The sequence below is a fragment of the Anas platyrhynchos genome, chromosome 7 (assembly GCF_047663525.1).
Source record: "Anas platyrhynchos isolate ZD024472 breed Pekin duck chromosome 7, IASCAAS_PekinDuck_T2T, whole genome shotgun sequence".
NCBI classification, from domain to species: domain Eukaryota; kingdom Metazoa; phylum Chordata; class Aves; order Anseriformes; family Anatidae; genus Anas; species Anas platyrhynchos.
In genome coordinates, this window is record NC_092593.1 from 36,409,456 (window position 1) to 36,422,409 (window position 12,954).

A 12,954-nucleotide genomic window follows, 5' to 3' on the forward strand; every position below is an offset into this window, starting at 1 on the left:
AAACGCTGCTGTAAAAATGCACTGATTGAAGTGATGCTTACAACATTCAAGTAGCAGATTTGTGGCCTGGAAGAGAAATGGGCACTCTTTGGTGTTTGAGAAGTGCTAGCCTAATTTTTTTTCTTTCCTAAATTTTTCTAAGAATATTTAAATTTACTAACGCTTCCAAATTTGGTGTCTGTGCTGCTTCTGTGCTTAGCAAAGCCCCTTCTGTCACTTAGTGAGGACGCTCAGCACAAGAGCACACACGGTCTCTGGCTGGTGGGTCCTCCCAGCCCATTTCTCCTGCCTGGGTTTGTGGGGTGCTGTCAGTGGCATTAATCACTCCCCATTGTCTTCTAAAAAACTAATGCCAGACATCCTTTAGATCCCATCCTAGCTCTGTCGCATTAATTTCAAGGAGACATCATTAAAATATCGTGTGCATGGGTCTCTGGTTTGTGAAGCCCTAGCATAATTAAAAGTTATAGCTTTCCAGTAAGAGTGAATAAATTCGCAGGATCTTTGTTACTTTGTTCAGTTTTACCCAGAAACAAGCACTGCAATCAGTTTTTCACATAGTGTTTCTTACAACCTGTGAAAGGAAATGCCTCTTTCCGAAGAACATTTGACGTACTGAATGCCTACTGATTTGTTCAGAGTTAAGTGTTTTGAGAATTTCATTAATCCCAAACATATTCCCTCACTTTGTGCTGTAATCAACTGCTAGCTTTTTGCTCTGTATCGCACATAAATGCCAAAATCACTGCTGAACTTCAATGCCTCTTTCCCGGAATGGCAATTTTCAATGGCTTGGCAATGTCAAGTACAATTTTCTCGGTTAAAATAAGTGATTTCCAAAGAGCGCTGTGGATTTGGGTTTTATTTTCTTTGTCAAAACGTAAATATCACAGGTACGTAGCAAGTCAGGAAAGCATCTAGCAGTTACTTTAATGTACTGTTAATGACCCTTTAGATCTGGGTTTGCAGTTGGTTTTCTCTCCCCTTTTGAGGGCTGTGTGTGATGCGTAAGATATGAGTCCTGCCGTCCTTGCAGCCCGAATAACCTGGGCTTTTGGAGGAACAGCCTTGCTGCGTTGGTGGCGTGTACCTGGCAGGAGGATGGGAAGCGTGTTTGACCCTTCCTCTTGCCAAGGTGATGTCAGTTGGGATCCTTTCACTTCCCACTAAATATATCTGAAGTGAAGGCTTTATCTGCATCTGTCAAATAAGCTTTTACTCATTCCTCACGTGCTCTCTCCTACCTCCCCCTCCTTCACTTTACTGAGATTTATCTCCCAAAGGTTATACGTGTGGCTTTTAGAGACGAAAGATATGTGCTGATTTAGAGGTGCGACTGTGCAGGAGTGCTGTTCTGTGCTACACAGCGATGTGATTCAATCCCTCAGCTTATTCAGTCATCTTCGGGCCGTACCTAAACACACACTCATCTCCACATGTGCAATAGACATCATCTGTGCCCTAGTTGACATTTTCAGTGGAATATAAACGTGATAAAGAAGGCTGTTCTTCTTGGTACACCAAATAAATGCTAATCGATGTTTTTGTTCTGTGTTTCTATGGAAGTGGTATAAGTACTGACTGCAGTTTATGTAATTTCTTTTTGCAACAGAATGCAGTAAGTATGACTTGTTTGCAGTGCCGGTTTTGATGCATGCCAAATTTTAACGTTCTCATCTAGAGCTGTGCGAGTTTTGCAGCCTCTGATTGATAATTGCAATTGGTGTGAGGGGCAGAATCTGATGCGGCTGAGAAAGTTTGCTGATCAGCTGTGATTTTGCTCTCCCTAAAACTAAATTGATCAAAGTAATCTGTGCTGCCTCAATATTTTCTAATCTGCTTGTGTGTTCTTAATCATAGTGACCAGATCCTTAATTTAAGCACTTAAATGATTGCAGTTGCCTAATAAAAAAAATAAATAAAAAATCTATTATCATAATTCGAGATTCACAGGTATTGTAGAGCACACTTATTTCTTAGTGGAAGAAGGTAAAGTGGTTTATTATGCAAATATTCAGCCTTCCCTATTAAGCAATGTGCTCTTGAGGAATAGAATAGAAAAAAAAATAATAAAAAAAAAAGAAGTTGGGGTAGGTGGAGGAACCACAAGGCCCAGAAGAGAAGACCAGCGGTAGATATCCCAAATTACTCCTGATTGCAGTTATTGCTGCAGACATACGTATACAATTCTTACAGTATTAATGGCTCTTAAAAGCACTGGTTAGGAAAAAAAAAAAAAGGAAGCTGCTGATTTTCCCTTTCTCTTTGAAAGTGGCCCTCAGAATGGGCGTCTGGCCTCCAAACTGCACTCATTTAACATCCTGGAGATGAAGAGGAAGTGCTGCTTTTATCCTGCAGGCCTGGCCCTGGCGATGTTAGGAGTAGAGCCTCAGTTGCACCGGTGTGCGAGAGGGGTCCCTGGAGGCTCCTCTCCTAATTCTCTGCTCTGTGCATTCCCTGACACCACAGGTGTCCGTATGACTCGTCCCAAGTTGTTGGTACGGAGGCATCACGAATATAAACCAAGAGTTTCTGCTCTCTGCAGTGGAGGAAGCCTCAGGGAAGGGTTAGGGCTAAATTTCCCAAACTAATCTCACTCTCCATAAAATATCGCTCAAACCATCACATCACAAAACCAGGAGGAGTTAATAAAGCAGCTCACGGGCTTGCAACTGCTGCAGTAACCTACTCCAGCTCAGCTCCAGTGTGTTTCCACAACAGCCAAATGCAAATGTTTTGTCTGACAGGACAACAGCTTTGAGCAATTCATTATCAACTACTGTAATGAGAAGCTGCAGCAGATCTTCATTGAACTTACCCTCAAAGAAGAGCAGGAGGAGTACATCCGAGAGGTAAGGTACTGGCATGCACTGTCCGTGCTCACATTGGGTGAAACCATTCTGCTCTGCAAACATTTTTGAAAATTGAGTCAAGTTCCTGCTGTATAATCCCGAGGATATAATATGAAGCTTTGACATGCCTTTTTTTTTCTTTTTTTTGTGTATAATGGGGAAACTCATGAAACGTAATTACTGCAATTTGCTTCTCGAGTGGTATTTTGAACACTCTGGAAAACATAAACTGTACGATGTCACTGCAGAATGCAAATACTGAATGATTTTTTTTTTCCAATCCTTTACCCTGCTTGTACCTCCATATGCATTAGCATCTCATCCTGGAAACGTTATTGCTGATAGTTGAAAAAAATCAGAATATCTGAATGACAGACTGGATTTTTCAGATGTCATCTAAATTTAGCCTTTTTTCTTCCACCCATTAAAAAAAAGGAAACAAAACAAAACCAAAAAAAAAAAAAAAGGACCCTTAGAGCTTAGAAATTTTGATCTCAGATGCTTGCACTGAAATGGGCTTTTTCCCTTCTAATCAGTGTGAGCGTGCAGAGAGCTGTGCTGACCCGGGCTGGGCAGGAGGCAGCTGGCCCAGCTCCAGAGGAGTGCATGGGAAGCTGACACTGATGGGGGAAAGGAATGGAGAGTGGGTTTGGCAGCTGCTCAAGGGCAGTCGTTTTGCGCAGATAATGTTAGCAGGAGATGATTCCGTGGTTGTTTGTTTTTTTTTTTAATAAATAAGATGTTGGTAAGCATATAGAACTAAATGCAAAAATAGTTAACCGGAATATAATTTAAATTGCCTGGGGGGAAAAGCTCCATCAGTTCAAACTTCTCAAACTTTTTCAAACTTCCTGTTCAAACTTTTTATTTTTTTTTCCTGTAGGGAATCGAGTGGACTCATATTGAGTATTTCAACAACGCTATAATTTGTGACCTAATAGAAAACGTAAGTTATATTAACAATCGCCATGAATAATTGATAATGCGTGTATTGAATTTAACTATACAATCTCTACACATCCTCAGTATACTTCGCTTTTATAGAAGCAACCCCCTGTTCGTATTAATCATCTATTTTTGAATGGCAAACATTTGTTTTATTAACAGTTTTTTCATAATATTATGTTTTTCTGCATTAGAAATGGTCAGCAGCGCCTACGCAAGAAAAAAGGAAACTGAAATGTTTACATTTAGTGGTGTTTTCATTAAAAGACATCACATGTGATATTATAAATAATGTTTTTTTTTTTTCTCTATGGAAACCAGAAAATTCAGTGATTTGTTACTGAGTGCTTTAACTACAACAAATACTTGTATCTAATAAGAGCAGTTCCTATGGACTCAGCAAGGCAAATTCCTTAACAATCAGAAAATAAAAGTTTTTAACAATTAATATTAAAATGTCTGCTGGTTTTACTCATAAACTGGCTACTTTCATTTAAGTTGGTGTTTCTATGGTCTGAGTAAGTGATGTGAAATTCCCAAGTAAAAGGAAGTTAGAAGATTCCAGTCTCTGAAAAGCCTTTTAAAAATGGAGATATAAAAATCTGTTGGGATTGGGGATGAGTAAAGGAGAACTGGCCATACCTTGAGATGGTTTGGGGGACATTTTTTGGGGTTGTGGAAGTCCCACAGAAAAGAGCAGACTCCCTTTTATGCGTATGTACACATGATGAAAGCAGACACTAAAACTCCTGTCTTGAAACTGCAGAACCAAACTGGAATCCTGGCCATGCTAGACGAGGAGTGCCTGAGACCGGGGACTGTTACTGATGACACCTTCTTAGAAAAGCTGAACCAAGTCTGTGCCACTCACCAGCATTTTGAGAGCAGGATGAGCAAGTGCTCCCGGTTCCTCAATGACACCTCCTTGCCTCACAGCTGCTTCAGGATTCAGCATTACGCTGGCAAGGTACCTACTGATGCTGGGAGCATGCGGTGTTTGGAGAGTGGTGCTTCTGTGTGGAGTGTGGGTTTGGGACAATGGGGAGGCTCCTCATCCATTAAATGATGTTACAGTAATGGTGGAGGACTGCCTGAGTAAGTAGTTGATGTGAAAATCCAAACCTGCCTTAGTCTTTTCACACTTAAACCTAAGATACTGATTTTTGGCTGGAAGATTTTCAGAGATCGTGCTGCTGTAGCCAAAACCAAAGGTAGGGCTCCCTGCAGCACAGGGGCTTGGTGTCCCAGGTGCTTCAGTGGTAGAATATTTGTGCTGCTAGGTCTCTGAAAACAAAAATACTGCTTAGAAAGACAAAAACTCACAGGCATCTGAAGGCAAGATATTTTGGGAAGCACGTTCTTTGTCATTGAACTAGGTGAAGTCCTGGTTATGGTGATGAGAAATAGGGTGATAAGAAAGTGGAATTTTTGTATGTTTGAAGGAACTGAGCTTGTTTTGAAAGTCTGTGTGTTGAAACATGGAAGAGAAAATTACACAGAGGGCTTGCAAATGTATTTTGCTTTTCACAACATGAGCACTATGAATAAATACAAGACTGATAGGTTTCGATGTATAGTTCAGCATAACTTAATGAAAAGCAAAACCATTGTAAAAATGGAGACAGATTACTTATGTTTTTGAAGCAAAGTTGGGGTTGAAACTACACCATGTTTCAGTCTGCGGAACTATTATTTTCACAGAGTAAAGAGTATTTGGAAAGCATTTAATTTGCCTAGTTGTGTTTAATTTTTTACTAGATTTTAATGTTTTCTCAATCTTAAATTTTTGTGTAGCTTGATAACCTGTCCTTTCAAAGTAGCGCTGGAAACACAATACTTCCAGCCTCTGAGGCAGCTGTTACACATTACGTATTTGCTAAGGAGATTTTGTAATTGCCTGTCAAGGATTAATGCTTAGATATTTTTTGGTTGTCATAATTCAAGGTAAAATGTAAGTATCCTCATGTTTTGCAAAAAAAAAAGCAAGCAGACTGTGGCTTTGCAGCCAGTGAGGGTCTTCAGTTGTTACTGACATTCACTTACACAACAGAGCAGTCAGTAAATTCCAACTATTTTGGGATTGTTTTTCCATCCTCAGCTGAGAACATTTTGATCTGGTCACTGGACAACAAAGGTTTGACTCTTCTGTTGTGAAATCTAAGCAAGCACATATCAACAGTATTGTCACTAGTGGCATTTGTCACACCTATCAGAAACTAGAAAGGTGTACACTGAAGAAAAACATCACTGAAGTTCATAGTCACTTACTGGTGTGTGAAATATGGCCACATCAGTATTAGTTTGATATTCTGCATACACAGTACACATCTACACAGAACTATCTGTGAAATCATGAAACTGAAGAGTCTGTATTATCAGCCAGGTAACTTGTCATAATTAATCAAACTGAATTAAAAAAGCCAGTAGTGCTCTGAGATCTACATGACGTACCTCTGGATGCCTCCTGGGTCTCCAGGTGCGATTATGGTTGTTGTCATTGGACTGTTTTCCTGGTAAGAGTCCTTGTAAGTAACAGTCCCCTAAGGACTGCATGGATAACAACTTGCTACTGAGCTCTCGACAGTGTCACAGGTAATGTTTCATATCTTGTTTAGTTAGGCAAATAAAGTAAACCTTAGCACCTTGAAGAAGGACATTTTTACTCTTGTGATTTAAAACAGAGGGAGAAAATGTTTTATCAACCAAAAAAAAAAAAGATCTTTGGGGGGGTATTTGCAAGCAGTGGTGTATCAGTTATTATGGAAGACCATCTTTCATTTGTTCTGAATGCTGAGAAAGAAGAGGAAATCAATGTCTTGGCGCAGCCTAGAACTAACCTGTGTTATGTAGTCCAAAACATGCTCTGATGAGACTTTTCCATATTGTTCAGGTTATGTACCAGGTGGAAGGATTTGTTGACAAAAATAACGATCTTCTGTACCGTGACCTCTCCCAGGCCATGTGGAAGGCCAGTCACTCTCTTATCAAAGCGTTGTTCCCCGAAGGTAACCCCGCCAAGATCAATCTAAAGAGGCCACCGACGGCAGGGTCACAGTTCAAGGCGTCGGTAGCTACCTTGATGAAGAACCTTCAGACAAAAAATCCAAACTACATTAGGTAAATTACTCCATGGTAAATTTATATTAGGCTAAGTTAAATTATATCTTGATATCCGAGGACAAGTCAAGAGAAATCTAAGGTTTAAATTTACAATAATAGCTGTTGACTTGCAGTGCTGCAACCAAGCATCCTTGTTCGTTTCCCTTTGCAGGTGCATCAAACCCAATGACAAGAAGGCTGCCCACATTTTCAATGATGCCCTGGTGTGCCACCAGATCCGCTACCTCGGTCTTCTGGAGAACGTCCGGGTCAGGAGGGCAGGTTATGCATTCAGGCAGGCATATGAGCCGTGCCTGGAAAGGTACAAAATGCTCTGTAAGCAGACTTGGCCCCACTGGAGAGGGCCAGCCAGGTAGGAAACCTTCTTATTCTCACCTCTCCCGTTTCAATGAGTAACATGATTATCTTCCATATATTCTGATTTTTTTTTCCTTTTTTTTTCTTATTTAATGAAAATTTAAATAAGGTAATTTAAAGATAATTTGTCAAGTAGGCCAATGTAGCTCAAGTGTTTTACTTGCATTTCATTCTCTTATCATTGTTCTGGACTTTGGATGAGTTTTTTCATTGTGAAAAGGGTTGGTTCTAAAAAACCTACTCCTTTCAATTGTCTAAAAAATACAGTTCTGTGGTAAAGGAGTTGGTTTTAGTGATGAACTAATCTACTGATGGAAAAGATTTTTGCATGTGAGCAAGGACATCACCTCGTTTTTTCAAGTGTATGACAGCTTTTACTGAGTCGGGTCTCAGAGAGAGATGGGAGTGGAATGAAAATGACTGGAATGATCAGAAGGACACTTATCTTTAATAACCAACTTTCAAAGTATTGGAACATCCATTTCTATGAAGGCAGTCATGAAATTTTCCCGTCCTTTCCAGAATAATTTTACATAATGATTGCTAAACAATGAGATGATTGCTAATACCTCTTGCAAATCAATTGGATGGACTATATAATTTTTAATTGCATAATATTCACATATGCCTTGACAAATAACTTCCTGGGTAGGCAAATGTACTTCTTTTAATTCTTTTTGCATGTGGCCATCAATAACATGATTTAAATCAGATTTATGATTTCTTTCATAGCAGATGACTATCTTTAGCTACAATTCAAATTTTTAAGTTATCAGGATAGTGCCAGGAGCAGTGTATTGATAATAATACAGTTTTAATTACAGTATTATACTGTGTTAAAGTTCTTACAAAGATTTGTCCCTTCTTTTTGTTGGCATTTATAAAGAGCTGTTGGTAGTGTGGAACATTAGCTTGTCAGTGTTTGTTTTACATTTTTATGATAGTATGAGAGCCCTTTCTTTTTTCTTTTTTTTTCCCAAATAAAATCATAGAAGAGGAAAAAATAGGCCAGTGCTGATGCTGTTAAATGAAAATTGCTCCTTTTTCATCAAATTATTCTGAATCTTTACAGTGATTATTCTTGCCTTCAGCTAAACAAACAGCGAGTAAATGAGTTAGGTTTTCAATCTGCTTATGTCAAGCACTATTTAAGAATTGAAAATGCGCTTTCGTATACTTTCCATAAATTAATCTATGAATATGTAAACCGAGAAGTTTGAGAGCTGGAGGTCATGTTTGCTAAGCTCATTTACTTGTTATTAGGGCTGGTGTAGAGGTATTGTTTAACGAATTGGAAATCCCTGAAGAAGAATTTTCATTTGGTAGATCAAAGATATTCATCCGCAACCCCAGAACGGTAAGTGAAAAATGTCTTTCCCTGCAAAATCGAGCCATCTTTCATGAGGATAGCTTGCTATGAATGGCATAATTTGCTAGCTTGTTATTACAGCTTTTTCTAGATACCAGGCTTTGAGATAGTGGTAGGGAATATAGCATTAAAAAATGCTGTTTAATGTTAGACGCATTAAAATTGGGATGAATGAACATTGAACATTGATGAAGACTGAGGAAAAATCAATACAATGCTACAGTAGCTGTGAGCCTGAGTTTAATGTAACTTTCATGCACTGACTTGTGGCAGTATATCTTCCATAAACCTTGGTGATGTATCTGTCCATTGCTCTCGAGGTAAATAAACCAAAAGGTGTCTGAGGGGATGGGGACCTGAATGAAGGAGAGATTTCTCTTATAACTGTACTTAGTTTTTTTTTTTTCTTTTCTTCCCTGCTGTTTTTCTTCCAACATCAAACAAAAACCTTAAAAAAAAATACACACAGCTCTTCAAACTAGAAGATTTGAGAAAGCAGCGACTGGAGGACCTGGCTACTCTCATTGAGAAGATTTACAGAGGTTGGAAGTGTCGCACACGCTTCTTGTTAATGAAAAAAAGCCAGATTGTGATTGCTGCCTGGTACAGGCGATACGCAGTAAGATATTGTCCTTTCTAGCTCAGTGGTGGGGAGAAGAATTTTATTATTTAATATGGGTTTTCACATTCTTCCTCAATTTATATGGAGAAGGGTTGAAAGAATTCAATTTTATATTAGTATTTAAACACTAAAAAATGTCCATAGAAGAAAATCGCTAAGTGTTTACTTTGTGCCTTTGCTTAAATAATTAAAAAGCTCCCTAGAGTCCTTTAGCTCTGGGAGAGCAGGATTTTGTGGCCCAGCTGGGGAGAGCCTTTTCCATTAAGCTGAACCAAATGCTGTGTACTTACAGTGCTCTCAAAACATATGGTTAATGCGTAAAAATGTTTGGTAATATTACATGTGCAGTTCTGTGGAATTCAGTCATTCCTAAAGCTTTTTGTATTTTTGCCTTATTTGGAACCTTTGCATTGGAGGCTCAAGAATGCTGCCTGGGAGGATCCCAAGGATTCATTTTAATTATAGCTCTTAAGAATCATAGTTCTGTAGTTTTTATTGATGCAGTTCTCAAAGTTTCAGACCTCTTTGTAGGTTGGATCTTCTGTTCCATTATGAGCTGAGCAGTACTGTTAGATGACTCTTTTTTCTTCAGTTACTGAATAATGTGGGCTTACATGACACGTAAGATTTACTGTTTTCAGGTTTTAAATTCTCAAGTGTCTCAGGTGCATTTCCTGAGACAACCTTGTGTACATACCAGAAAGCCTGATAAAATAGCATGTGAAATGGAGAGAAAGCATCTTCTTAAATTGGAAGTTGCAGAGCGCACAATCACTCATTTTCAGTTGATGAGCACTTCCATTTATCATCTAGAAGGCCTTTAGCATGTGGTTCAGTTATCTTGGATAATGAGAGCAAAGTATGGCTGATTAGGATAAAGCGTGGTTATTTATATCTGAGAAGAAATGCTTTTACACTGTAGAACTCCTCGCTCTGAACTGCTGTGATTGAATGCTCAGCAGTATCAGAGCTGGATTGCATAGTGCCTCTACATCTACTTTGTGATCTCATGATCTTAATGAATTGAAAATGGGGTTGCCACAACTCTGTTGACACATCTTTTAATATAACGAAATGAAAACAAATACATGACCGAGTTCACATCACTGTTGATTTCTTAGCTGTAGACCCTTACTGAGTCTTGAGTCCTTCTGGCTCACTCACAGAGATGTTCACTGTGATTGAGCAGGCTGAGTGTGAAGCCCAGAAGCATTATTGCAAAGTTTGCCAACTGTTACATTTTTAGTATGATACTAACCACTAGCCTACTGGAGAACTGCGCTTTTTAGATAGAAAATGCTTGCCTGTGCTGAAAATTTATTGTTCAAACCAGCGTACTGGGATAATCTTCCAACATGTTATTCAGAAATTCATGGTGTTTTTTTTTTTTTTCTATTCCTATGTTATCATTAGTATTTGGTGTTATAAAGTGGCTGCAGGACATAGGACCAGCACAAATCTCGTGAAAAGGCAATGAAAAGCATAGCCAACAAACTTGAGCATTTGTGACAGTTTGCATGCTACCCTGTTGGGAAAGACAGATAAAGCTGTTACTGTTAGCATTTAATCCGTGTAACGCTTGTGCTGCTGACCATGAACTGTTTCTGTAAACAGCGAGCGGCATTGTCCCCGTAGCATTGTTGGAGGGGCTTTGTTTCCTCTTGAGTTGAACACGCAGTCTGTGCTCTGATCTGCTTGTTAAAAACTGTTTGTGTTTTACATTTATGGCTTCTACCCATAATTATATTTTCAGGTGTTAGGAAAGAATGTTTTGTTATACAATATTTCACAGTCGCAATATTGTAAGCATCATATATTTATTTCCAATGCAGCAACAGAAGAAGTATCAGAAGATAAAGAGTTCAGCTATTATAGTACAATCTTACATCCGGGGGTGGAAGGTGAGTTCCCTCTTGCTACAGCTCTGCCTGCACGGTGAGTTAAGGAGTAGGTAAGGAAACACATTCCAAGTGCACCAAGCCTCCTACCTTTCATGTCTTCCTGGCATGAGTTTGGGTCAGTGAAAGTAGGTCTAAAATAAACAGTTTAGATCACCCAGGCAGTATGTTACTTGGGGTAAGTCTTTAGTTCTCTTCTGTGAGCTAAGTAGAGGGGCAGAAGTGTGCTATACTCACTGTGAGCAAGTGCCTTGACATTGCTTGCTTGTCCTCTGGCTCCATTTGCCACAACTTTGCTTCTTCTCCGAGAGGTTTGCTCTTCATGAACAGAGAATCCTGTGGCCATAGGAGAGACTTAAGGAGTGATGCTGTAATAAGAGGTAAAAGCGAGGGTAACAGCCACATGAAACAGCCACAATGCTTAAAGCAAGAACTGTTGTGCAGCCTCAGTAAAAAAATGCCCCTGGGCTCCTCTGTTTTCTTGTTAACCTTTCTCCACCCCACTAGCTGTGACTTTCTCCTCTATTTAGGGAAGAGAAAACTGTGTTTAACTCTGGAGTCAGTTCCCTTCCTATCGGTCAGGGAAAGGACTGCAGTTACTACCTGGGTGTCAACAGCCCTCTTCTGCCCAGCAGCCTTTAAGCTCTGTCAGCAATAAACTAGCATAATTTGGTTTTATTATTTGTCTTGAGTTTTAACTTTGTTGTCTTTTTTTTTTAATGACTTAAAATTATTCTGGCAGTCTAACTGTTGATGTTCTGTCCTTTCCCGTGGGTGTTATTCAAAGAAAACTGGGTAAAAGCATCATCTCAAGCTATTATTTTTTTTTATGTTCTCTCAAGGGAGAACATATTTTTTGTGGTACCAGTGCTGTGGATAAAAGCCTGGTCTGACAGCAGCGTTAAGCGTGACCTACAACCTTGCAATTTTCTTGTGTTTTATTGCTTATTGCAGACTAAAGGGATAAGGCATACACTGTGTAGAAGAAAAGTCTCATTGCCATTATACAGATAGTTAGAGATCTTGGATTATGTCGAATATGTTATTTTTAATTGTTTACAGGCTCGGAAACTTCTTCGGGAGCTTAAGCATCAGAAGCGTTGTAATGAGGCTGCCACAATAATTGCCGCTTACTGGCATGGGACCCAGGTAAGAAAGTGGCAACAAATCCTGCACTTGTTTGTCTCTGCATAGAATGAAGAAGGCCCTTGCGCGTAAAGCTAGCTGGGAATATCTTCAATGGCTTAAACTGCTGATTTTTTGTTTCTCTTTGCTGCTAACATGTTTTAGCTGGTGCAATCTGGGAAGCTGGGACACGCTTTAGTATTTGCTGTTTGTAGTGACTGGTTTCTTTTTCTTTCTTCCACCATTGGGAACTTGCAGTAACCTTTTCTTCCCTAAGCTTTTCTATATCCCATTTTCAAACACATCGCAGGCACGAAGGGAACTGAGACGACTGAAGGAGGAGGCTAGAAATAAACATTCTATTGCTGTTATTTGGGCTTACTGGCTTGGATATAAGGTACTTCATGCACATGTCACATGCCTCCCTTCATTACCCAACAATATCAACAATTAATCAGTAGTAAATAGCGAGAATTAATGACTAATACGATTGACTTAAAAATAATAGAGCATGATCATTGATTGCCTCCATCTCCATTCATGCCACATTTAATAAATCTGCCAGCATTCTGTATGTCAGTTTTTTGTAGAGTAGGAAATCCCTTGCATGGCAGCCAAGTAGTGGTTTGCACTAACAAGCCATTAGACTAGATTAAAAATGACTAG

General features: G+C 39.3%; 1 protein-coding gene across 10 annotated transcripts in view; it reads left to right on the plus strand.

Annotated features, from left to right (window-relative positions):
- The window catches only part of MYO1B (myosin IB), a 104,164-nt gene that overhangs the window by 72,196 nt on the left and 19,014 nt on the right, over positions 1-12,954 (plus strand). For 5 of the 10 annotated variants that reach the window (XM_072040493.1, XM_072040495.1, XM_072040492.1 and 2 more), the window contains 10 exons: positions 2,748-2,852; positions 3,736-3,798; positions 4,564-4,764; positions 6,688-6,914; positions 7,069-7,269; positions 8,538-8,631; positions 9,113-9,262; positions 11,098-11,166; positions 12,226-12,312; positions 12,599-12,685. In XM_072040493.1, the coding sequence (XP_071896594.1) occupies positions 2,748-2,852; positions 3,736-3,798; positions 4,564-4,764; positions 6,688-6,914; positions 7,069-7,269; positions 8,538-8,631; positions 9,113-9,262; positions 11,098-11,166; positions 12,226-12,312; positions 12,599-12,685 (1,284 nt within the window). The remainder of the gene's footprint in view (positions 1-2,747; positions 2,853-3,735; positions 3,799-4,563; positions 4,765-6,687; positions 6,915-7,068; positions 7,270-8,537; positions 8,632-9,112; positions 9,263-11,097; positions 11,167-12,225; positions 12,313-12,598; positions 12,686-12,954) is intronic. The other 5 variants (XM_072040500.1, XM_072040496.1, XM_072040498.1 and 2 more) reach the window with 1 other exon arrangement.